The 27,773-nt window shown below is 40.9% G+C and overlaps 1 protein-coding gene across 1 annotated transcript; it reads left to right on the forward strand.

Moving 5' to 3' along the window:
- Positions 1-12,023: 12,023 nt before the first annotated feature.
- ccdc138 (coiled-coil domain containing 138) lies at positions 12,024-27,221 on the forward strand. Its single transcript, XM_029459370.1, has 15 exons — positions 12,024-12,161; positions 12,762-12,801; positions 13,098-13,212; positions 13,292-13,392; positions 13,730-13,893; positions 14,243-14,380; positions 14,799-14,918; positions 15,617-15,694; positions 15,879-15,989; positions 16,648-16,800; positions 16,946-17,062; positions 18,837-19,035; positions 22,349-22,522; positions 25,980-26,118; positions 26,679-27,221. Exons 1-15 carry the CDS (start codon positions 12,081-12,083, stop codon positions 26,803-26,805), a joined length of 1,857 nt encoding a protein of 618 aa, XP_029315230.1. The 5' UTR covers positions 12,024-12,080; the 3' UTR covers positions 26,806-27,221.
- Positions 27,222-27,773: the final 552 nt, after the last annotated feature.

Genomic DNA, 27,773 nt, shown 5'->3' on the forward strand with positions numbered 1-27,773 from the left:
TTTGCCTAATTGGCAGGTAATTCCCCTCTCCCCTACTGTCCCTCTACTGTCCCTCTATTGTCCTTGTACTCAGCCCCTACTGTCTAGGTCTTTATCCACCAATCTAACCAGGCACCCTGCAGCCAGTAAGCCCCCCAGCAGGACTTCTTGTCCAGGCTCAGAGTTCTGGTAGGCCCTGTCACTGTAACATGGGAAATGAAGTTGGGAGCTTCCTCTGTGATGGTGACCCCCATGCTGAGAATCTCTCTACATGGCTGACAGGAGAGCCGGCCCCAAATGATCTCAACCTGTCAGCATCTGATGCCCACCCACCCCTTTCCACACACACATTTCCACATAGATATATAATATATTTTAATGAGTAAACGTTGGCGTTGTCCACCTATGTTCCTCCTTATGCCTCGCCCTGACTTAAAGAGCAGTCAAGTAATGTGAGTATGGACTACTAAATGTTGCATTTACTACAAGCTTCCAAAAAAAATCTAAAATAAAACAGGCACCAAAAACTCAATGCTCTGCAACATCAGCACAAATGCTAAACACACAGGCTTTCATTTCACCCTGCCACATTACAAACTTAGGTGCAGCCAATCCCAAAATCTTCAACATTCAAAGCTTGATCCCATTCCTTTTTGCTTTACTGTTAAATCTTAATCATACAAGCACGCACAATCCAGCTGTACTGTAACTCTCGACAGTGATTGACAGGCGTTTGCAGAGTCACACTGCAAAGTCAGACATGGTACATATGGGAGTCCCGCCCTCCTGTCATGTCCGCCTTCCCATGAGTCCTTTGTGGCTGAGGTGGAGGTGGCAGCAGCAGTGAGGAGCTTGTCAGAGCAACAGGAAGAGGCGAACACACTCTCTCTCTCACACACACACACACAGACAAGAACAACCCTCATACACTCTCGCTGTCAACCCCCCAGTGAGTGTGTCAGCTGTCATTAACTTCCCAGACTTCCAGTGAGCAGGGGAGCTTCCCCTCGCTCCCACCCCCTCACAGGTGACTCTCACTGGGGGCTCCATGCTGGGAATGCCAACCACTCTGCTGGAAGTCTGCATCCTATCAACACATTTCTTTATGTGTGTGTGTGTGTTTGTGTGTGTGTGTGTGTTTGTGTATGTGTGTGTGTGTGTGTTTGTGTGTGTGTGTGTGTGTGTGTGTGTGTGTGTGTGTGTGTGTGTGTGTGTGTGTGTGTGTGTGTGTGTGTGTGTGTGTTTGTGTATGTGTGTGTGTGTGTGTGTTTTATCAGTTTGTGCTTGTTCACATTTATAGATTTTGTGTTTGTAACTGTTCTTATGAATGTTGTATTTCCATGTACTGTACATGGATTGTTAAAATAAGTATGCGCATCTTTATCTGTATATATGTAGGTTTACAAGGTAGGTTTTTTGTGTGTGTGCGTGCGTTTGTGTATGTGTGTGTGTGTTTATGAGTGTGTGTGTGTGGTGGGGGGGAGCATGCGTGGAATGTTTGTGTGATATAAAGGCTCTCTCCTCATGCCACAATGGTGTCTTTGACAGGCGGGAGAAGGGAAGGCTTTGTTTGGTGACACCACACAGTGTTGTGAATGCCCGACATAGCTGCCATTCCTCTCTCTATGCCCTCCGCCAGGCTACTGGCTTATCAGGGATTCCTCTCCTTTCCATCTGCCCACGCACACCCCTCACTATGTGTGCGCCTGTATGTGTAAGTGAGGGAAAGAGTTTGTGAAGCAGAGTTGCTAACACCAAGGAAAATGCAAATGAGTTCTGGAGGAGAATAGTCCCTCTGTCTGGTTACATATTTCTCCCCAAGTGGACCACTTTGGCTGCCACTTTTTTAAACAATTTCAAGTAGCTGGCTAGCATTTGATCAGGATATGATTTGATGTAACAATATAAAACCCAATAAAACAAACTTAATGTCAATGTGACCTTTATGGTTGGGATGAAAATGAAAATAATGACAATATTGATTGCAACAATTATATAGGGTCCAATTTTCCCCAATCAGGATACACAAGTACACAAGAAGTTAAAATCTCAACGCACACAAGGTCACGGAAAGAGACTTTAAAGAGTCCCATCCAAACTGTGTTAGCCTTGGATATATGTTACCCTGCTTTTTCTTTCCTTCTTCTTATTTGAAATCAGCACATGTATATTTGTTATGTCACTGCTACCATTTACAGAATTAAAGTTACCCCAATTCCTTTGCGCATATTTTCCTCCTACATTCAACTAGAGTCAAACAAATAACTTGGTTAATCCCTTTATCAACTTTATCAATGTTTCATATAGTTTATATGTACAGAGACTGACACCATGAGAGCACTTGAAATGGACACATAAAAACCCCATATCCAAACAAACATTTTGTCAACATTTGTCAACATCAGACGGTTCTGGTCAATGTCAACTTTTTTAAATTCTCACTTTCTACTATATCTGCGAGGGATTTAAATTGTGAGTTGGGAAATTGTCCAATATGCACATAATTCCTTGGTTACTGGGCCGTTAAGATGCATTTATCTCTAGTTAAACTTAATTGGAATGTGGTTCGGAGGGGCCTTGAGCTATGAGCGATGGTTACACACACATTCAGCATGCCTATCATTAACAGAGTTTTTTAGCTTCAGGGACACACCGACCTCTTGGGTTGTTGGGCAGCTGTGGCTGCTGCTGTTATTTTGGCCATATCAATAATTCACGAAGAGTTCATGAAACTTCATTTTGAGCAGTGATTAGAGAAACGTTAATGATTGTGCAAGACTAAACTTCTCAGGCAGGATGTTCCAGAGCTCTTATGGTTTTCCGCTCATTTTCCATCCTCTAATCCTCCTCTCTCATCATTCTGTTTATCTCATAGTTACACTGTGAACTAGTATGTTAGTGGAAAGCTCATTCTTATTTTTGGTTCCAGTAATCATACAGGTCCTTCCAGCTAACACTTCCATAGTATTTGCCAAGAGGCCTGATACTCGATTTAAAGTAGGTATGGTGCCCACATGTGAGCAAATTAGGAATTCAATACACATTAACTCATGGACACACACACACACTGTTTCACAGATGTTTCTCTATGTGTTCAATGCCAGGGTGTTGTTATATGTTTGATGTGTATATGAGCTTTGATGGGCCTTACAGAGGCTTGGCAGCAACAACCCTTCGACACTGTAAGGCTGGAGTGCAGGACTTTTACATATAAATGAACGTCCATTACACTCGAGCCGTTGCTGATTAATCCTATCGCTGCCAGGGAAAGCTCTCTGTATTTCGCAGTTCTGCACTCCAGCTCTAAAGTAGGATCAGACCCATATGCTGTATAGTGGTTTGTTCAACATTGTCCTTTGGATCCTTCATCCTAGGTGAATAATAAGCATATAGAAACTTAGCTTGAATGATGGTTTCTAATGGCAATGGGGATATCTGACCTTCAGTGATGTGTTGTTCCATATTGTGCCATCCAGAGACTGTGCATACAAACACCAAGTTCAAACACAAGGAGGCATCTAAATGTAAAGGATACAAGTGCACCCTGGGCAGCTTCGTAGTTTCCCTTTCTAATGGACACGCAACTGAAGAGTAGGGGCTTGAATGCCAGCTTATCTCCATCTGGTGGTGAGATGGATCAGATTGAAGGGGAGGCTGTCAGAGAGGCTTGGTACACCCAAAACATGTGTTGGGGCTTAAGCTGAAAACAGCTGCAGGGCACTCTGGAAATACTTCCACCCTTAACTTTGAACAACTTTTCATGTAGGTTGGGGAGTCAGAAGGTGGTGGAGGGTGTTAAGCTTAAGAAATTAGCCCTCTGAGTAGTTCAACTCAGGCAACTGCAGACTTCAGCAGAGAGGGAGCAACATGCCAAAATAGTACAACGTTAAAGAATGCTGCATTGGTCTGGGTGTGTCGCTTGCAAGTACAGATACAATACAATCCAAGTAGTCCAGGATTAGTCAAAGACTAATACTTTTAAAGGCTTATCAGACACCAAAACACTACACAGCAGTTATATGACACAGGATTGTACAACTATGTTGTACTCAAATACTCCAAACCATGAACCAGTGCAGTAGGGAAATGTAAGGAATTGACTGACCTACTGTTAGATGGGGAAGGAATGACAGTGTCTGAGATGACTGGCAGGCATGGAAAATAGAAAATGCAGAACAACATCTGTTGACATGAGAACAATGGAAATAATGATTTTATTCTATGTCGCAACAATGGTATGGTAGACAGCTGAAATTTGCCATTGACGTTTAAAGGTAATAAAGAAGGAATTAGCATTTGCATGTATTTCATTTGTTCATTTGTAAGATCTCTACAGAATGTAATCAAAGATAGTTACCGTTGTTATCATATTCTTTACATAAAAATATGTCAGGAATTTCTCCCATTTCTTATCTGATTCTGAAATCACCAGGAGAATGTCAGGGTTTGTGGCCACACAATGTTCATTTCAAATGTCACAACTCACAAACCGTGATTTCAAAGCTCTCTCTCACAAATATCCTTTTCCTCAAGCCATTTTTCTGTATTTCCTGTTGTTTTTTTCAAACATACAAAAGAAAGAAAATCTCTTCAATCTAGAGCCATTTTAAGTAGTTGCCAGTGTTTCTGCTGGGATGTGGGAGGTTTGAGTTATTCTTGCACTTTCCTAACATTGTGCCTTTAGGGGACAATTAGGTTCCTTTTATGTTGTTGTAGCTTATTTCATCACACTTCTCCGCTGGTCCTCCTTTTTTGACTGAAATACATACACACACACACACACACACACACACACACACACACACACACACACACACACACACACACACACACACACACACACACACACACACACAAGCAGATGATAATATGAACACATATGGTCCATTAACTCTACTAGTCTCCCAGGAGCCTCCTGCCGTTGAATGGCAGCCATTCCATCAGACTCATCAGCACTGCTCTGGGAATAATATATAAAAAAGAATTTGCCTTTCCATTGGCCTCTTTCTCTCTCCCTCAACACACGCACGCACACACACGCACACGCACGCACACACACACACACACACACACACACGCGCGCACACACACACACATGATTTCTGCTCAGTGTGTGTGTGATATGTACAGTATTTGTTGTATCTGTACTGTACATGTGTTGTGTGTGTGCACCTGTGGCCATGTGTGGGTTTGTCTTTGTACATGTTTTTTAACCAAATGTTTTAACTATATTAATTTGCGTGCAAGTACGCTGCATGTGCATGTTTTGGAGCGTAAAAAGCATGGGGGAATGCACTGAAAATAGAGAGCAATTGTGCCCATCCATGTTTGTGCATGTGTGTGTGAGTGTGTTGTTGTGTATTTGCAGACGTGCTGCTCCCACGTCCCTGAGAATAAGACCAATCAGATTGGACAGACAGTTTATTTCCAAACACTAGCGTCTGGCCTGCTGCCTCACACACATTCCAATACTTCCAGACAGACTTTCAGAAGCGGGAATTAAAAGGCATCAGAGTTGTTAAAACATGACATTCCCAAAAAAGGGCTGCTGGGCCTCGAGACTACCCAGAAACATCCCACATGACTCAACGCTGCAGGAATGACAGTAACGCCAGGGTCGCAGATGAAGGTCCTCTCATAGATATAGTCTCTCTATTACACTCCTCTCCTCTCTCTATTTCTGTCCTTCATCATGCTCTCTCACGTATTAGATCATCCTTAACTGAAACATCTGAAGGGCCTTGCTCAAGGGCACCTCAACAGTGGTAATGAGGGAGGGGCAAATATTGCTCTTTCACCTCCCAACCCAGAGTTATTCTAGTGGCCTATAACCTTTAGACCACTGCTGTCCCATGCAAGTAAACTGTGTATACAGTATACACATGCAACAACTGTGAAGCACATAGAATGTATTATACACTGATATCTGCGTCTGATTTGGGGATCTGATATAATGTGGTTGATTATACAGTGTCTATCTATCATGAACTGTGGATTACTTAATTTTTAACATATTGTTAGACATCTTTCTCAGATTCCATACAAATATGAACAAAAACTATTTATTTAGTTTGCATGTCTCATGAAGATGCTTCCTGAAATTCCAAAGAGTGAACGCGTTCATTTATTTTCCTGGCATGAGAATTTAAAGATATTTAATATCAGCATATGAAAAAATATTGGTATCCGTATCGGCCATCAAAAATCTAAATGCACACAATCATACACACACACACACACTCGGAGGAATGTTGTGTGTATTATGAGTGGGAGTTGAGGTCAAACATCAGGGACTGTGTTAATGTATTCTGCTCGTATAGAGGCTGACTTGGGCGGCTATCTGTTTAACAGAGGTTCAATTCATCCGGCTAGCAAAGGGGGCCACTATCATAAAAAAAATTGGGGGTTTGACGCAACTGAAATGACTGTTTCAAAGTGTCAAAGGGGTTGATCAACTTCCAGTCATGTCCGGTGTTTCCTCGAGAGGTTGCGCATACATCACTTTGCGGTTGGGTTCATTAAAAGTACCATGATAAGAAAGAATCTACAGAATCGGGAGACTGGATTCATCCATACAAGCCCATTGTGGTATCACAGGTGGAAAATATTCTTGGCACATACAAAGCCACTAATCAAATGACAAAATATAAGCTACCATGTTACCTCAAGGAAAGACAGTTTCACTTTTTGTCAAAAACTTTACGTCTCTTGATCCCCAAACCAAGATAACCTGACGACCTCATCAAACAACCCTTATGGTTATGCCAGACTTAAGTAAGCTCCCTCCAGATCCAGAAGGGTTTTCACCGTCTGAGTAGTACTTAGGTGATGGTGATATACGGTAATGTACTGCATTAGATTGAAAAAATAATAAAAATAATAATTTGGTAAGGGGAAACAAAACATTTCCATTCACCAAATTACATTATATTGTTTTATATGTATTTCTAATATTCAGTTTCAGTTGCAAGTGTCTCCCTCTATCTACTACACATCTCCCTCTGTGTGTATGATCTGGACTTATAACACCAAATGAATAAGGCATAATGGCCTTTATCTGGACCGAACCCATCAGTTGACTAAATGAACGGCCCATAATACAGTACATGAACCATATATCTCACATAAATGACATCTAATGTACGTATAATTTTAGCCAATCTTAGTATACTTTAAGATCTTAAACATATTCTAAATTAGATGTTGAAAGCATTTCAGGCCTACTGCATATTTTACCATGTGGGAGACAAGTCAAGTGGAGAAAATAAATGGGTATTGGAAATTTAGGAAAATGACAACGGAGACACAGACTCCAGAGTCCATTTATCAGAGCTTATTATTGTGCTAGAGAGATTTTTAATCGGTGATATGATGCTTCAGCAAACCATTGCATTTAACCTCCTAGCAACTGAACAGAAAGAAGGAAATTGAATCATTTATTGCTCGCAGGAACAAGAAAAAACACTTCTCATTGAATCATAGCAGCTTTGATAAACAGTAAAATGATTTAGTCCTACATGAAGTACCAAAGTTGCCTTGAACAGAACAAAGTGTTCAATACACCACTTGTTCCCATGAGACTTATATTTGTCAGTTCATCTTAAACTAAGTACATAAGCAGTCCAGTTAGTATTTATTTGAATTTACCCCTAACCCTGAATACCATTCTCTCTCTTTTTCTGCATTGACAGTTTGGACTCTGCCACACTTAATCTCGTGTTATTCTACTACTTTACTATAATCAGTAATTCCCATTTATATTTCAGCACCAGAATAATCAGACTAATGTAAAAGTCTGATTAAACTATGAATCTATTGAATAATTAACACATTTTCATACATTTTAATAAAAAAGGTGGGTTTCAATGGGCTCCCCAGGATCAGGATTTACTTTACTTCTCCTCCCAGTTTCCCAAAGGCCCCGTACAGTATGTAAGGGGTAAACATTAAAATATTCATGTATCAATTAAATCTGTAGAAATTAACCTAATAAATATAACTGGACCAAAGTATTACGAGCTCTTAAACACCAGCAATTATTAATGCGGATAAATCCTGGAGGGCTTTGGTGGTAATGCTGATTCTGACTAATACACATCTATAGTGCTGAACGGGATAACTAGTGTCAGTGCCTCCTCAAAGGAAGAGTTTTGTGATTCATTTTAGTACAAGAAGATTATAAACTAAATTATAAACAACATAAACAATGACATTATGAACACATAAGTTGCTTAGGTTTGTGTCATTTACTACAGTGGTATTATTAAGTATTACGCCTCTTGCAGGCACTAATTGTGTTTAGCATTTCATGTTTTGATTACAATAATTATCTCTAATAGCCCTTTTAATTAACATAATAATATCTCAATTAATACCGAGCATCACTGGAACAGCCTCTGAAAGAGTAATGAAACCACTCTGAAATTAAATCAAGCTGTCAGATCATTCAATCCCTTGTAGTAAAACACCTTCAAATATAAATCAAGAGAAAACTAAAATTCACAGTGTAGATATTAAAACTTTGATTTAGTTGTTGCATGGTAATATTCCTTTTATTAAGCCCAATTTGAGAGCGACTTCAAGTTTGTTTGTTACTTTGGTGTTTCAAAGGTAAAATTCGGATTAGGATTCACCAAACTCACACAATAACACAAGCAAACTAACCGATCGAGGCAGCAGTAGAATAGAAACTCCTGTGTTCTACGAGATAAAATTACTGTTACTGTTTTCAATGTAGTCTGGTGTGGCATAAATAGCTGCTGCCCCCGTCCGCAGCAGCACCTTACTTTACTCCCTTGCTTATACGCCTGTCTGTTTCTCCCAACTGGATGCGTGCCGACCGCCATCTACTGTAGATAATACACTGACTAATGATAAGTACCTCATACGACTCCACTTCAAAACATCTGACCTATCCCTTTAATTCTGCAAGAGTGCCTCTTAGCGAAACACTGCAGTTCTGCTTCCAGCCTCAAGGGTTACTGCTCATGACTGACCCTTGACATTTGGGAAAATGTGGAAAATATGAAGATAGATAACTGTCTCAGAGATGAAACAAGAGCCTTATTCATAACTCCTAATATTTCCTATCAACAGTCAATATTGCCCCTTTGCATCAATCAAAGCCTAAGATTTCTTCTAGGCTTTACATTTTTACGGGCTTATCCCTATGATGTTCCAAAAAATATATCTTTAATATGGAAAAGCCCGTAAAAGTGCCTCGCATGCCCAGGGACTGAGTGTCTTGTCTGGACTCTAAGGCAGTGTAATTGCTCCGGCCCCCCCCCCCCACCCTCTGAACCCCAGACCCGTCTTTACAGCAGCATTAGCATACATAATACTGCTCTGTGGACTCAAAGAGTCATGCCAATTGAAATGCAATCATTTTCACAGCAGAGCGCTGCCATCACCACTTTAATTGAGTGTGAGAGCGCTTGCATGTGTATGTGCATGGCTTTGTATCATGAGACAGGGGATAATTGCTTTTGCAATACAACATGGCAATATGTTGTTAATTCAATGATAGGACTTGATTGCTTTTGTCTAGTTGTATCCCCTGGGCTGGTTCATGTGTTTGTGATGTTTGTCAGAAAACAGAAGGTGCAGACGATAACTGCTGGTCACATCCCTGTAGACTGTCTGCACTGTATTTGTACACACACACACAAACAGTAAAAACATAATAATTAATTTGAGGTGCATGCTAAAAACAGGGTCTATAAAATTTGCTACAATAAAGAGGAGAATTGCATTTGAATGTCCCACTGTTCAGTGACAATCCACCCTAATTATTGTATCATTAGCGGTGGATTGCTTTCGTCAAATTACAAAGTGGTAAAACTGAGAAACAGCTGCATTTTAGATTCAAAGAATGCCTTGTATGCTCTTTATATCTCTACATGCTGTCTCTGTCCCTGAGTTTTTATAATGAGTCTGAGTTAAATATGTGGCTGCAGAGCAACAGGATATACATACATGCACAGACATTACACCCTTACACATACACAAAAACAGGTTTATCATTACACTAGTAAGATTAAGTTTAATATTGACGACATCAAATAAATAAAATTGAACCCGTAGCCTAACCTCTGATCTGATCATAATTTTAACCTACTAAAACCTACACACACACACACACACACACACACACACACACACACACACACACACACACACACACACACACACACACACACACACACACACACACAATGCACCACTGATGGTCCAGCACTGTCTTCTATTGGCACAAGTGGACAGCAAAGCCCTGCACTTACTGTATTATGACCAATTAACATTAAGGAACAGTAATTTCCATATAAAGTGGACAAAGCAAATAGCTTTCTAATGAAGATCAGTGTTAGTATTGTAGTCGGCTAATTTCTCTCAACGTCAGCGGTAGAGCCTGCAGGGACAAAGTCATTGAATTATGAGAACGTGTTTTAATGGCAGTGGCTCCTAATTAGCCAAACAGAGAACGAGGGCATTAATCTTAAAGCCTAGTTGTAGACTATTCAAGTCTAGAGCAAACTTGGCACTGCTTAACAAACATAATGGTCATATGCTATACGCTCTGGGCGAGAGAGGGACTCAGGGAGTAGCAAGGTTAATCTGTGTGCATAACAAGGACTCTCTTTAATATCCTTATTTTATCTCTGTAGCTCCTCAGAATGTGTCTGTGTTACTGATAAATGCACTGACAGTGAGTGTTGTGGTGCTGTTTAAATTTTTTTTAGAATAGTGTTATGAGAGTATTCCACTTTTATAACTAAGGAATTGCTTTAATTATTCTAAATTATTGTTGTGATATCAAGGGTCCTGAAATATGCTTGTATGTATAGTTTTTACAAATGTTTTAGAATTACTTTGTGGTACATTTACAACATAATTATGCCCCACAATAACACTAATATTACAGTTTTGTTGTGATATGTGTATGAGAAGAATATTTAATAAATCGGGAAAAGTATACTTGTATTACATTTGTGGATCAGGCTTGTGGGTGAATATGTATTGAATATTTAATTGATAAATATATTGCAGGATATAATTGAACTGCTAATATCCAGTGGACTGACTCCAGTTGTTGGCACGTTTTAGCACTCGGTTGAAGACTGCTGGTACAATCGTCTGCACAGAAACAAGCCAGCAAAGCCGACACAGTGAGAGTCTGAACGTGTTGTCTCTGATGAGGCACTGACACTCTCTGGTGTATTGGTGTAACTACAGTGTGGCTGGATCGGAGAAGCACTCCATCCATCAAAGGAGCTCGCCTCAGGTCATCAAAAACTGAAATGAGATGCAGTGTGTTCATTTATAAACCTAAGGCCAATGTAGGTTTGAGAACAAATTAAAAACTTGTTTGGCTCTTTAATATAAAAAAGGGTGAACTCACCTTTATTAACAAATACAGTACAGCAACACGGCAAATATTAGCAGTAGATTATAATAAAGACCTATGTTGGAAATGTAGTAGCCAACTCATACACATTCTTAACTTAACATTTTTAGAAGGACACAAACATCACAGCAAAACTAAAGTAGGCTACATGTTGAGAGGAGAAGAGTGTTATAGCAAAATCATAAGGGGGAAACTAATTAAGATTCCCCTAATTCAAAGGGTTGTATTGGCATATGTCAGACCATTAGAAAACACTTTATGATTGGACATGAATTTACAGTATATTTACAGAACATTGTTGAGATAACGGAAACGAAATACAAACAATAAAACAAATATTTACCATGAGTTTTGGTTTTAAACCCTGCTACCAAGTACAGAATAGACATATCATCTGTAATCAACTACATAGCTCTGTCCACCCCCCGCTATTGGGCACTACTCGTGGGGAAGTTAAGTAGAGTGATATTGGAAGTTTGGTGATTGGAATTTCAAAATAATGTAGCGTTATGCCAAATAGCTGAAAAAAACTATCCATATTTATGAAAATAGTTTTAATTTGAAAGGTTTAACCGGAAGTTTATTTTGTTTTGAATTTTTTGACCATAGACTGTAGTTCATGACACCAGTGTTAGTTAAGCAGCAAAGAATACACAAGCCTGTAGTTTGTCTATAGTATAGCTAATTTACAGTAGCTATGAACCTGCAGTTTAAAGATACCAACGTTGCTGATACAGTCGAGAAGCTTAAGCAGAAATATTTGGAGAGGAGGAAACAGGTTTGAGTTTAACAACCACTTCAAGTATTGTCACACACTCACTCCGCTTGTTGGATAACTTCATGGTAACAATGCCATCATCCTAAACCATGTACAAGTTAGTTGTTAGCATGTCCAATCCCTGGTCAGTAGTCCAACCGTGTGATTTGTATCACCTGAAATAATGCTAACGGAGCTTAACGTAAACGTTACCTTCATAATCGAGTTAATGTTAGCTAGTGAAACGAACGTTTGTGGTTTCTATAGTTACTAATACTAAAGTAAAAACTGCACCTCAAACTTGAATACAAATGAAGGTGAAAGCGTGTGTCCTGTACGAGACAAAGCTACACGTGTTTGTTAAGAAACACTTAGTTTATGTGAAGTAGCTAAGTGAACGCTAACGTTATCTAAATTTAACAAACTTGCTGTAGTGCTCGCTTGTTGTCATAACGTCAGATTAACGTTGAATGCACGTATAATTGAATAATGAGCGACAACACAATATTACAAGTTAAATATGGTCTACCAGCTATTGATATGGCAGAAATGTCAACATAATAGAAATGTCAATTCGCTGCTACTTTGCGCTAAAAACATGTCGTTGTCGTGATTCTTTAGTTGCCACCGCCAGAAGACATTACCTCAGGAAGCAGTGATGGTAAGTGATGGTCCACATGCTCAGATCCCCACAGGTTGTTGAGTCTCTAACATTATACACACATATTCAATAATATAGAAGTGATGAGAGAATGTGAAGTATTGATTACAGCTCCAATCTCTCTGTTACTGTCTCCTTCAGTGTAATGCAATATTAATATTGTTTGTTTTAACTGAGTTTTAATCAAATCACACTCATTGGTCTATCCCCATACCTTCTTGATCATCCTTAACAGGAAATAAAATGACACACCTTGACCTAATATGTCTAACATTACTTTATGTTCAATATTTTAGAGGCATTTCGACAGCTCATTTTGGTCAACCGATCCAAACGGCCAAGCAAAGAGTTGAAATGCTACAGCAAAGCTCTACATGAGCTGATCAAAGCGGTTTCTAACCATCCTTGCCAGTAAGTCTAATGAAATGACTTTTAATGTTTGTGTTTGAGTATAATGCCTTGATCAAAACATGTTGCTGTCTTTTCTAAGGTTTGGCAGTGATCATGATCTGCATGACAGTAATGAGGACCTGAGTGGAGACTCTACAGCTACCCCGCTTCAGGACTCCCAGGTGCTGTTTACAGAAACAGGTGTGTGTCAGAGCATTATAGAGTCACCAGTGTTTTATTTATAGCAAACTCAAAGTAGCAGATGCTCAAATCATTTCAGGGTGACTACTTCCTGAGGAAAATTCTTTGAAATATAGTCACATTGATATGATTGCAGTTTTCAAATGACTGACTTCACAAGATAATGCATCTTAATATAGGCCTCAGTGATGTGTCCTTGCGTTTCACTTGAGTTATTACAAAGGATTTACTTACTTTCCTGATATTGCTGACATTTCTGTCTTTTCCTATATGCCTCTGTTATAAATAGATAATTAACTAGCGTGGGCTTGCCTCTTATATCGCTATATTTTTCCAGATGTGACCTTGCCTTCCTGTCTGGATGATAGCCCCGGGTCCCAGGAAAATGAGACCGACAGGAAGTTGCAGAGAGCTCGCCAACTCCCTGACTCATGCCGTTCCTCTTCCTTAGTACTAGTGAAGGTGTACCAGGAGATGATGACCATCTACAAACAACTAAAGGTGAGAAAGCAGAACCATTGTAACGGCGTTTATCCGTGAATCCAGATGGGGCAAATACAGAACAGAGAAGCTGACCCGGTGTAAGATTCCTTGTGTGTTATTAGAGGATACTTACAGATGTGTGAACAGCATTATACAACAACTTTAATGCAGAGAATCATATGATACGAGGGTGCCTTGTGTTTGTTTGCAATTTCCCTAACTTATATTTTGTGATTGGGAAGGGGTAGCTTTGAGTTTTAGACTCAAAGGTTAGTTTGGATTCGAGAAGGGAGTTTTGTATAATATATAAAGTATAGTATGATCAGTGTATGTGTGTTTGGATGTGTGTGTGTGTGTGTGTATACAGGCAGAGCGACAAAGCCAGCAGCACTGGGAGAGGGAGCTGCAGGAGCGAGAGAGGAGGCTGAAGCAACAGGAGGAGGCTGTTGGGAGGCTGGTCAGGCTGGAGGAGATGCTCCACTCTGGCATACCAGCTGTAGAGGAGGTCAGACACACATAGACTCCATCCAGTCGCATTCAACTCAAGGATTTGTTGTTTGTTTCTTCACCCATTCGGTTTTCCCCAGATCCTACTAGCGACATAACTGCATATTGAAAGCAATTACTTCATAATGATAAGTTAAAGCAAAAAACTATTACCACTTTAAATGAACACACTGGAAATGCACTCTAACCCGGCCTGATCTATGAACCTATCGTTTTTATTAAGCAAATCAAACTTACCAGTTTAACTTCTGTCATGTTCAGTAAGGATTTGCTCGCCACACGACGGGGGGATGCAATGAACTATTATAATACTTTAATAACGCACTTGAGTCAGTGTAATGTATCACTAAAGCTGTCAAGCATTGTTGGTGTGGTTGCACGGTTCAATATGTGAACATGTACGTCTACGTCACTAGAAACACCAGCAAGAGGTGAGCCGGCTGCAGGAGCTTCTTCGAGAGAGGAGCAAGGAGAACCGGAGGCTGAAGTCCAGCTTTGACACTATCAAGGAGCTGAATGACACCATGAAGAAACAGGTTAGAAAGTGACCACATACAAGCCATGATTGTCCGTTGTCTTCAAGATGTGACAATGTCCGACAACATGCTAAAATGACTCACAACTCAAGGGGTGAAATGTTGCAGAATGAACAAACAATTCAAGGCGGAGTGAGCCACTGAACCTCTGAACACTTTAGCAACAAATAAACTGGTTTTCATTGATGAAGTCATTTCATCTTATTAAAAATAAAAAGCCTTTCTTGTAAAAGTAAGTTTTGAGGAGGGAGTTATGCTATGTGCTATGTGTTGCTTAGAGAGTAATATCCAAAGTCTACACTCAACCAATCCACATCTCTGCTCAATGTGCCAAGAACCAGCCGATGTTTAGCTGGAACTTCCTTTCTTCAAGATTAAAGTTACCAAAAGGGATTAAATCTTCACTTCATTGTGGGTTTAGTAGTAGATGGTTCATCCTGAACAGTTCGTACCTTGGACCACAGGAGGGCGCTATGACATTACCCTCTTCTTGGATGTTGAATAATACAACAGTGATGTACAATGCCTTAATCTGCATTGTTTTCTTGGTATTAGTCCTTGTTGCTATTGAATTAAGCCCTCCTTGTTTCAAAACGTGGCTCCATTTGTATGCATGCAATGAAGTCAATTTAAGGAATGTTTTTCTAGACAGTGGTCTTGCATGAAAGATTTTCAGTCACCTGTTTTTAAATCAACAGTTGAATGAGATCAATGAACAGAATAAAACGTTGGAGAGTCAATCCAAGAGGGTGCAGGCTCGACTTGAGAACCTACAAGTAAGAACATATTAACATATAGCATATAACATATTAACAGCATGTCATTTCTTCAGTTTCACTATGGAAAGCACTTTAAATTCTAACATTCAAACCCTGCCCACCTTAAAATAATTTAAAAGCATTCATTTCTTGTGGCATGGAAATTAATGAACATAAATATGATTTTGTGTCTTCTTTCCAGAGGAAATATGAGCACGGCGCAGCATCGAGAAGCTGTCAGAAAGTGAGCGTGACGAGCACAGAGTGTGTTAAACCATCCAGAACGTCTGCCTCTGGAAAACCCTGCACCAAGGTAGTTCAACAACTCCCTGTGTGTTTGGCAGGAAATTCAACTGTAACACAATCAGTGCAATTTGTGCTAATTAATTACTAAAGTAGTGTATTTGATAGCCATGTGTTTATTGAAAAGAAAACACTGAGCACATCACTCAGCATGGTAACACAATCATTAACACACATCCAAGCTGGAAACACTACGACAGACACAACCACACTCATACTACCAGCTGACACGACATAGTTTATGACTTTGTTTTTATCACTTAACCGTTGTTAATGAAGATGAATTATCAGTGGATACAGTCGAGCCCTGAGCTCAATGGATACGGCTGCACTGTTTCTGCAAATTAATGAACACCTTTAGGCTTCCCAGTGATATCACAGTGTTGATGTGATGTTCACACTTTCCCAGATACACCTGCATGTTCCATAACTGAACTTCAAATAGATCAAACTTCCAGTCGCGCTTCTTTAAATCTCGACTCCGTGGGTGCTCGTTGTGACTCCATGCAGGACACATTGTAGAATCCAGATCAAGATGTGTGTCAGACAGATGATGAAGGTTTAACTAAAATAGCAACTATAACTAAAGTCAGCACGTGAGGACAAAGTGCATTGAAGATGCTTTCGCAATATAAATTAAGTCTTTATTTTTTCCCTTCTTCCTTCAGGGCAGCTCGTGTCCCACCCCACTAAAGCTCCTGGCCCTTCTACTGGACTGGGTACTCGATGGACAGACGTTCTCATTAGTAGCAGGAAAGGAAGGGAAAGATGTCGGCCGGTGTCTGCCTCCAGAGGTCGTACTCGACGAGAGATGCCTTAAGGTTCACTGTAGCTTCGCTGTGATCTCTTCATTTTATTACAACTTTTCTTCAATGCATATTTGTGTCGCCCTGACCACCGAATAGCTTTAGAACAAGACGCTTTAAAGATTCTTTCATAAGTCATGAATTATCTTTGGTTCCTTAGGTGCTGCCGTTATTGGCAGAACAGCTTCATCGCACTCCTCCGTCGGAACCTGACCTGCTCCTCAACCTTCTTCGTCTCATCCACTGGGCTTTGAGACACACGGACAGCAGCAGACCGGTGAAGAACTATCTATGATTATTCCCGTGTGTAAACTGGGCTGCTGCAGAAATGAGTTAAAGGATGCGTCAACAAACCGACAGTGTGACGAGAGTAACAATAGAACACGTGGGGTATGTGGGCTCATTGTTTGTAGGTTTTTATAGATTCTCAAGGAAGAAGATCTGGATTTTAGGAACCCGGCAAACGGGTGAGATTGTGACGATTCAACGTGTGATGTTAAGGAAATGTTGATAAAAAAGCTTAACAGCCATTTCTTTTGTATTGACCAGATGGTGTTACGCGACTACGCCAACATAGCAGCACAGTCCACCACCATTGTATTAAATAGTAGCCACTATGAACAAGCCACATCATCTTACGTAATATATAATAAGTATAATCAAGACCGTGACCTCAGGGTAGCTAGAGAATAAGTACGACCTTAACACAGAAAGTGGGGATTGTGCTGCTACTTTTTCTTGTCATTTTATTATCAAATATTAAATGATTGAGGTGGCTTCCGTTTAGGATTGTGATCAGCTGTTATCCAAAAAAACGTCTGATCTACAGCTAGAGGGAGCGTCAAATGAAAGGAAAAGCCAATTTATTCTTGGAAAATAGTGTTTTGATTTTCACCCCTCCAGCATCATCCGCCCTCTTTTTTTAATATATTATCTGGGCTGTTATTGTCTGTGCGCTGCACCTCCCTCAGTTATTGGTGCTTGGCCTTGCAAGGGACGATTGTTATTCTACAGAAAGCGGCTGGGTCACTTCCACAACATCATCGCAGCAGAAACCGAACACGACACACAGTTTTCCCTCAAGACATAGCTACACATCAGAGAGGTACACATCCACTTTATCACTACATCTCTCTTCGCACAACGACAGGCTGTAATGCTTGGAGGTCCTGTCAAGTTCCATCTTGTGTTCAGATGAGAAGCGTGGTTATCTGAAGTCCCCTGCCTGTCTCTGTGTGTTGAACAGAGTCTAGACATTAAAGCCAACAGCCTGTCTTTGTCTGTGTGGCTTTGATAAGGGCCACGAGTCCCTCGAGAGCCCCCCAATGACAAATACTGTACACCAGCCATTTCTGGTTGAAGGGTTGACGCATGCTAGGACAATTCTGCTCTCTTGTCTAATCCCACTTTGTAGGCTTATTTTATGTTAAAGGCCAAATACCAGGCTCCATTAACCCTTACCTTTTAGCTCATTGTCCAACCTCCCAATCTCATCTGAGAGATCATCCACCCTTCTCCCTCCACCCTCTATTCCCCTATTCTCTACCCACTGCCTCCAAGATCCAAGCTTCAGACCTCTGCAGGGAGCTTAACCCCCCCCCCCCCCCCCCCTGTGTTTGTTTGTTTGTCAGGCCATGTGATATCTGCTCAGTGACATGCTTGATGTTCAACTGGAATCACATGCTCTGTTATTGCTGCAATATGTGTTCACTTTTAAGACAGAAACCAACCAAAATGGTAGAAGGGAGAACTTAACATCTAGGGTCCCTATGAAGCTGATGGAGACTTTGGAGAGAGGAAGGGACGTAGTGATACCACAAGCTCTTCCCTGCTTTGGAAATACATACATTTTGGATAGTAGCTGATTTATTGGCTCCATTAGTTATTTGGAAAAGGTCTGAGAAGAAGCCTGCTGGCTCCCTGTCAGGCTGAGCTTGTGTTTTCTACACCGGTGTTTGATGAAGATCATTGGAGGCATCTCATTTCTAGAGTGCAGACACAGTCCTGAATTCTGTGTGTGTTTGTGTTTGTGTTTGTGTGTATCCTCACAGCATGTAGCACTATCTGCCACTCTGCGGCGGATAGGAGAGGAAGTATCAAAGCCCCCCGCACAGTTAACAGGGCCTCAGTCTGATTATCCAGACCTGCCCACCCACAGTGGACCCAGCCGGAGCCGGCCCCTTTACCGCAGCCCCTGTCCTCACACACGCATCCTCTCCACCCTCATCATCCTCCGCACTGTCACACAAGGTAACAATACTGAACACACGTATACATACTGTATCTTAAGCATTATATTTGTAAAATGCAAACAGACGTTACATTCTGGACATAAAGCAGGATGTTATAGAAATGAGTCAGGGGGGGCTGCGATTGTTTTAATTATCGATAGATGTGTTCATTGTTTATTTGATAAATTGATGGAGCGTTGGGATATAGAGTCTCAGAATAGAGTGAAAAATGTCCATGACCATTTCCGAGAGCCCAAGGTGACATCTTTAAATTGCTTTTTGTGTCCGACCAACAGTCCAAAAACCGAAAGAGATTCAATTTGCAACAATATAAATCTGAGAAAGCAATACATCTTTACAGAAACAGGGACCAGTAAATCATTGTTGCGTGTTAAATGACAGTTTATAAATGATCAAATGTTGGCGATTGATTTTCTGTTGATCAACTTATCTATTAAATACCTAAATTGAATCAGCACTAAAATCAGCTGTTGGCTATCGAAAGCAATTACACTTAGAAGATTTCACACTGGTATATTATTGATATTATTATGTTCCATCCATTGATTAGACTTCTCTATTCTTTACTATCTTTCAAAGGAGAATTTTATTTCTTTTAGCTGCAAAAAAAGAGATCTGAATTTCCAAGTTGGCATGTTCAAAGTTTATGTGTTGAGAAACAGCAGAACTCTGACTTCTCTACTGCTGGAGTCACAGGCGGGATTTAAGCGATTGACAGAATTTTTTTTAATGTTTTGTTAAAAGAAGTCAATAGACAGAAAGCAGAAATGACAATTATATGATCGGTTTTGTGATGTAGATACTCAATCTCATACATGTAGTTCTATGTGTATAAATTCAGTATTAATAAAAGCAAAAAGAGACATTTTTGGGAAGGACATGTGTATGATTTCCCACTCTATCACGAAGGCACATTGTTTTTACAAGGAGAAATATTTTTAAAAAAGAATTACTCTGGATAATGACCATACATTTAAAAATGTACTTTTTTTTATGATTCATGCTTTATGAACACATGTTTAGTAATAATAATTTGATTAATCCAAAAGTAGACCTAGCAAGTGTGGGTGTTAAAGCTGCTGTTACTCATCACTTCCCACTATGCCAGCACCCGACCTTTGTAGGTGTGAATCCTAAATGTACCTGAAATGTACTTTATTATACTGTTCTGTTTGTGTACTTCATTTATATAATGTGTTGTAATGCTTTTGAACATTGTTAATCAGATCAGCTTATCAGGGCATGCACACGTGTTTCTAGCCACACTAGCACAGTGACACAAGGACACAGTCAGTCACTGTAGTCCGGACCAAACGGTCTCAGCAACTATTGAGTGTATAGCCATGTAAGTTATGAACATGCATACATGGTTCCCAGAAGATGTTTTTGCTAATTATTTCAGTGTTTCTCTGTGCCAACAAAAGGGTTGATATTTCCTAACCGTCTTGACTACTTGATGGATTGCTATGAAGTTTGCTTCAGATACTCCAGAGGATGTATCCTAATTACTTTGGTGGTACTTGAGTTTACATCTATCGCCACCAGCAGATTGATATTTTTGGTTCGAAGTGAAATATCTCCACAAGTATTGGAAGGATTCTATGAAACTGGGAGCAGACAAACATTCTCCCCAAAGGACAAACTGTAATAACCTCTGTGAGCCCCCGACCTTTCAGAATCAGAAATGCTTTATTAGTCCCACAACGGGGAAATGTAACTTATTACAGCACAATAACATATGAAGTAAAGTGGCGAGCACACAATAATTAAATTGAATAAAAAGTTGTAAGAGTGAGTATTGCACATGACAGTGATAATTGCACTCAGTGGTGGAATAGTGTGTTGTTGGTGTGGTGGTGTACCAGGGGCTGTGGTGATTGTACAGTCTGACCGCTGCAGGGACAAAGGACCTGAAGCAGCCTGTCGCTGAAGGAGCTGCACAGTGCGGACAAAGTGTCCTGGGGGGGGGGGGACATGTTGTCCAATAGAGATGACAGCTTGGCCGTCATTCTCCTGTCTCCCTCTGTGTCCAGACGGCTCCTTTCTTAACCAGACGTCTGGTCTTTTCATCAACATGTTAACATTTTCATTTCTCAAATGCTTTGTTTTGTAACCAGATATTTGCAAACTCCCATCTGCTCCAAATAATCTTTGGACCTCTGCTTACTAAGTGAGAGTAGTGAACATACCCTGTCATAATTTATGAAACTCATCTGAACTGACCTTCCATCTGCTCGTAATGCTCGCGGGTATCTTCAGTATGTCTCTAAAGAGACTACTTTCTGTCAATCTGCTCGCCAGGTTCTCCCCTTCTCTGGATTGACGGGAAACTAGATTGAGTGTAATGGAGAGATGTTTCCTCCCCCTCATATTTGCTGGGATATTACACATAATAGGTACCATTCAGAGACGGAGCTAACCAAACTCAGTCCAGCATAAAAAAAGAAAGCTTTCATCCCATGTGAGGTTGTATACATTTAGCACTTTTGGACATTTGAAAAGCATTTTCTGAGAACTTCAGAAACTCTCAGAACTATTTGACGTCAATGTAGAAGAATGGCAAGCATTAAGGCCAAAGTACAGTGGTGGATGATAAAAGAGAGGAAACAGCTTGGATATTAGGGATACGATGGTGAAAGGGTAGATAACAAACACGTACTTAACTGGTTAAACTGTTAAACAGACTTTAGTACAAAGATTAGATTAGAGCTGCAACTATTAAGTAGTCTATATATTATAGATATATATATTACATAAATGGTTCTTATAGACTCTATAAGAACCATTTATGTAATGTGGATGTACCAGGTTCTAACAGTGAGAATTCCCCACGTCGTTTGATCTGACATTATAGTATATTTAAATATGTTTGGGTTGTGAGCTCGTGGTCACAAGACATATGTTCATATGTCATGACATCATCACTCTTTGTCTGGTGTACTTTTGATAGTGCCAGCTGCTTTTACCAATGGCCTGTTGACGTTTTGTTTCCTGGTGCCGTTTCTTTTGACTTCATGTGGCCGTTAACTACATCCCAGCTTGGACACTGTGATGTGCTTTATTTCCCTGTTTTCTGATGTTTTATGGACCCAACAATCGTTAGTTGCAGCCCTAGATGAGATTTGTCTCTACAACTGTTTGTAATATAAAATGACATAATTCAGCTTTTCTCACGCAATCACTTCATCACTTGCTGGTTTCAGCTGAAAGTCTAAAACTTCAATGTAAGACTGAAGTGATTTAAAAACTCAATTTAGAAGCAAATCAAGTTTCTCTGTATGTTTATACGCCTCTCTCTGTCCTGTCTGCAGCTGATGTTCTTGCGCAGGTTCTGGACGGTCTCCGCACCGAGCTGATGTCTGAGGAGAGTCGTCGCCGATTCCTCCGCTGTGGAGGCGTGTGTGTGCTGCTTTCAATGATTCGGGCCGGCCGTGGTGGTCTGCACACACCCGTAGACATCCTCATGCAGCTCACTGAACAGTCCTGTAAGTAGGCATGTGTCAGACGACTAGTGTAGAGCCCCACGCTCTTGTATAATAATGAGAATTCAACACATTTTTTCCCCCTAACGCCAAAGAGGGTTCAGGCACGAGCTGTCAAAGGAAACAACACTAGAACCGTAATGATACATTAACCACAAACACACTCAGTGCCGTTTCCGTAGTCAATTAGTTTGTTTGATGATTTCCATCCTGTTTCAATAATTGTTGAAATCATAGTATTTATCATAATAACTTTTAGGAAGCTGGTTGATGCTAAATTCCAAACAAAGTCAAGGTATAAGCACTTTTGTGGAGTTAGGAACTCTACTATAGCAACACTACTTTAGCAACTATTTATCAGTGGTCTACACAACAACTGTTACCGTCTTGTCCCAAAAATGAAGTTATTGTTAAATGAATATGTATTATTTCCGGTCTGCCTCGCACCTCACTGTTGACCTCAAAACTCAAGACTTTAAAGATCTAAAAATAAATCGTTTTTCTCAGGTTTAAAAGTCTGACCTTGACTATACTGACTTGTATTGGTGCAAAATGTGTCACTAGTGAGCTGTTTTCCCATTCCTCTGCTGAAAGATGTCTGTGCAGTTCCCTCAAACGTACCCCGAACAAGCTTGTACTGTGCGTACGTCTCAAATTTTGAAACAGCCAATCGATGTCTAACAAGCAAATGCAAATTAACCTGAAACCTCCAGCACAGGGTGCACTTGTCAGTACAGAGTGCGAGACTTTGCATTAGCATTAGGAACATTTTGACAGCAAGTGTGCAGCTTTTAGATGTAAACCAGACTTTGGAGCTTCGTTGGCAAAAAAGATCCCGCAAGATATCGTTGTATGTTTCACAACCACTAACGCTGTGTCTGCCACAAGCTAACAAACAACATTAACACATTATTATTTTTTATTTATACGGGTAAAATCTCATTGAGACACAGGGTCTCATTCTCAAGAGAGACCTGATCAGATGGTAACGGCACCATACACGTTACAGACTTACAGGACACTAAACACAGAGGCAACAGTCAAAGAAAACATCGTAAAAGAAATGGTCATTGAAAATGCAAAGTGCGTAGGATTAGGTATTGCAAGAACAGATGATTTCTCCAGATTTTTTAAAAATGAGTTTAAAATCTCCCAGGGGCATCAAGCTGGACATCTTAAGTTCCTGCTGAAGCGTGTTCCAGGTTGAGGGGGCAGAGTATGATCAGGCCTTTTTTCCAAGTTCTGTGAGAATTGAGGGGACGGACAGAGTGATGTAGTTCTGAGATCATGAAATGTGCTACATATTGGTGCACAACAGACTCCTCATCTGAGTCAAACATTTATGGCTGAATCTCTACGATGTTTCGTCTAATGCTAGCCATCCTAATCTTTCACTAGCAGTGGTGGGCGGGTCGAGGTCAGATCCCAAATGTCTTATTGAGGGAGACGTTCTTCCATCTCTTTTTCAGGGATTTGTCTGGGAACTTTAAAGTTGTACAATGGTTTATGTGGCCTTCACTCTTCTAGCCCAGAGAGTTATAGACTGTCTTTGGTATGAGTATTTACTTTGATTAATACCAGCTCTTCCTCCGTGTCATCCCCACATAAAAACCACATGTGGAAAGGTAACGGTTTGTCTGAGCTCACATCAATCATAAGCACTGGTCAGGCAAAAGGATTTAGAAGTTGTGATTTAAACCTTGGACCTCCACCGCCTCCTGGCTCTTTTTATAGAAAGACAAAAGACTTGACGGAGGTGGACGAGGGGAGAGCACAGCTGCAGTGTGTTTCCATGGAGGGGCGAGTTCGGCTGGGTTATGAGCCGTATCATTTAAGATTGCTTTGTGCTACAGTAATACCCAGCAGAGCCATGTGCTAGAGGTGACTGGGGCCGGAACTGTGTGTGTGTGTGTGCGTGTGCGTGTGTGTGTACATACACAGTTGTGTGTTTCAAGGGGACTGTAAGTCTAGCAAGACTGGCTAATTATTGTGTTTTACAAGCAGTAACGAGGAGAGACGGGAAAGGGGTGAGGAAGAGGGGGAGAAAGGTTTGCACCTGAAGGTTGCCAATAAAACAAAACAAAACAAAAAGGTTAAGGTGTACACAAAACACACACACACACACACACTTACAGGACATCTGTGGTCACACTGCGACAACTTGACTGCTTGTATAAAGTTCAGTCACATACCAGTTTCACAACACATCTCAGTGTTTTACTGGTTTTGACTGATGTCTGGTAAACAGTGGGAACATTAACCACCACATTGCTTCATGTAGTATATTTAACTTCCATCAAAACATATGAATCTACTTGGTGTGTGTTTGTGTTCTTTCCATTCTCGCCACAGTAGAGAAGTGTTATATGTTTTCAGCCTCCCTGACCTGGTTAAACTACTTAGGATTAGGACCCCCTATTTCTTACCATTAGTGCCACAGCACCGATGTTGTCAACCTCAAAACAAACATGAGTTATGTGCCTATACTTCTGAGTGTTCAGCTGTATCCGTGCGGCCACATATGTGTAGAATGTAGCACACATTAAAAGCATAGAGACTTCTCAGAGGACTGGGCAGTGTGGGCAGAGGCCCCCGGTCTTAATAAGATACGATATCAGTGCCTCTGAAACGAATGACATGATATCCGTGCCTGTCTCAAACAACATTATGATAATGATGTTTGACGTGATTCTCACTCAGGTCTAGAAGATTTGGAGAGATTAAAGCAAGTGGGGCCAAAAAACAAAAAGAAACAGTTATGATTATAGACACCATCAGCAGACTTATCAAAATACTGGAGTTCAAACGTATAGTTCAAGGTGAGGTGAGGTGACGCTATCGCTGGAAGAAGAGCGACCAAACTATCCTTCCCTGCTTTATTCTTCTCATGTTATCAGCTTCTACCTGTCTTATGCTTTGCTTATTTTGAACCTGATCCTATTCTTCCCCGTCCAATCTTTTGCTGTGATTTGATGCCAGCAGAACTTCTGTTCCGGCCCAAAAAAAAAGTCCTTTTGTGGCTCAGATTGTGTTCCCTCACCCTGGTGCATGGTCGACGACAGTGGAGAGTCAGTTTTAAAAGGAGCAGGAATGTGACTTTAGTAAAAACAAATGTTTGTTTATCGACAAATTTCAGGACTTCACGAGGTCCACGTTTGCTTTTATAAAAATGTGCAGCTCCCAATTGTGTGTGTGTGTGTGTGTGTGTGTGTGTGTGTGTGAAGGTCGGGTTAATACTGACACTATGGAAGCTCTTCAAAATATAATCATCCCAGTCTTTCTTACCAGCCATCTGTGTCCCTGTCTAACTCCGTTGCATCGTTAAAGTGTTTTCATGGTTTGTTTATGTGTCCATGTAGTTTTCATTGCCATGCAAATCTGAAGTTCCATTGAATACAAATGTGTTGTTCGTTAGAGAAATTGTTTTGATGGTTTCCTTCTTTCTTTACTTTGCTTGTAGGCTACTTAAATCCCTTCCTGGAGGCATGTAGCTGTGAAGAGTTTTTCCAAACGGCCGCCCAGCTTCTTAAAAACCCTCGTGTGGAGCTCCCGACGCTGGAGAAGCTCTCCATCCTTCTGCAGAAGCTCTCCAGCATCAGGTAGACGCACTCCTCTCCGTACTGATAGTAAAACACACTGAACAAGGACGAACATGTCTCTGATCATGGGTAGTAAATACCTGCATGCTCAGACATGTTCAACCACACACACTCTTATTCTTTATTTTATGTGTCTGCATAGACGGATCTTTATCTGGCAAAAACTAAACCATGTGAACTCGGTTACAGAACTCCTTCTCCTAAGGATACACGATGACATTTGGACTTTTACAGACCGACCTAGATTTGGTGTCGAATTAAATCCACACACTCACCGTTTCTCAAAATCTTTAGCCGTGCCTGCAGCTCTAGGGATGGAAATGTCGGTTGGTGGGACTTAAGTGTCTCAACGACTGTATGATTGATCGACACAGAGTTTCGTACAAACATTCATGGTTGCCAGATAATGAGTCCTAATAACTCTGGTGATCTGGCCGTTTCCCTTTGCCTCGATGACTTTGGATCATCAATCATTGAGTTGATCTGTTACTGACTCTGGAACTGTGTCTCATTAAATGCCTTTGGACTGACGGGTTGTGTGTTTCTTTGATTTTGTCCAGGAAGAACCGTCGTCTGTTTGAATGGTCCTCCCTCCGCCTCCAAATACAAGAACTTAATCACAACGCCAACCACACACACATCTTCCTCTGCCTCAACCTCAGGTCCATCCTCCACAACCTCAAATAATAACACACACACACACACACACACACACACACACACACACACACACACACACACACTCACATGTGTTTCTCTGCCCCATGCTCGAGTAAAGGCCTCCTTAACAGTTCAGACTTGCCAGTAAAGATAAAGATGACTTGCTCTGTGTTTCAGTACTTCAGCATGTTGCTGGCTCTTTCTATTTTAGTGTTGTGTGTGTTTTGCATCTGTTTTTATGTTGCACAATGCTAATGCTCATGTCTTGTCTCCCTTTCTGTCACGTTTGCCTTAATGGTTGTCTGATGTGCTCAGAGGAAGAGTGTGTGACTGTGAAGCTTTCTAATGGCAATAAACAAAAACAACTGAAGGACATTAAGACCGGACTGCATATGAAATGTTGAAATCCATATGTTTTGTATAAACGCGTCTTATTTGTTTGTTCCAGAGCATGGGTGGGTTGGTGGGAGTAATGGTCTCATTATGGGACACACTGGTGGCGTTGGTTGATGTAGGAGATTGGACGGACTGGAACAATTAAAGCTGATGATTAAAACGTAGTCGGAAGTGATGTGCTGGCCTGTATTTGAAAAGAGTGCATCCAATTTTACAGTGTCCGAATTCCTAGATGAACTGCATGCTAGTTAGGGCAGGGTCACACACGTGTCATATCAATATTGTATAAACTAGTGCAGTGCCCGTTCGGGATGTGCTTGTGCAGCTGCTTGTTGGGATTCAAAGTGAGTCTATGCACACGTTTACAGTAGCAACGCTACAGTCAATGCATCATCAGTGCAAAAACTGTCCAGATGTCCAGATCTACGGAGACGTTCCATAGTGGACGTAGCACAGGCGCTAACCAAAGTGCGCCCGGGCAGTTTTCTACAGAACCATCCAATTAACTTCACGCGCGACGCTGCACTCCCTCGGGTCCTCAGCAACACACAGGCCGAGAGGTAGATTGAAACTCAGATACACACACACAGAGACGTCTG

Source organism: Cottoperca gobio, chromosome 21 (assembly GCF_900634415.1).
Source record: "Cottoperca gobio chromosome 21, fCotGob3.1, whole genome shotgun sequence".
Classification (NCBI taxonomy): domain Eukaryota; kingdom Metazoa; phylum Chordata; class Actinopteri; order Perciformes; family Bovichtidae; genus Cottoperca; species Cottoperca gobio.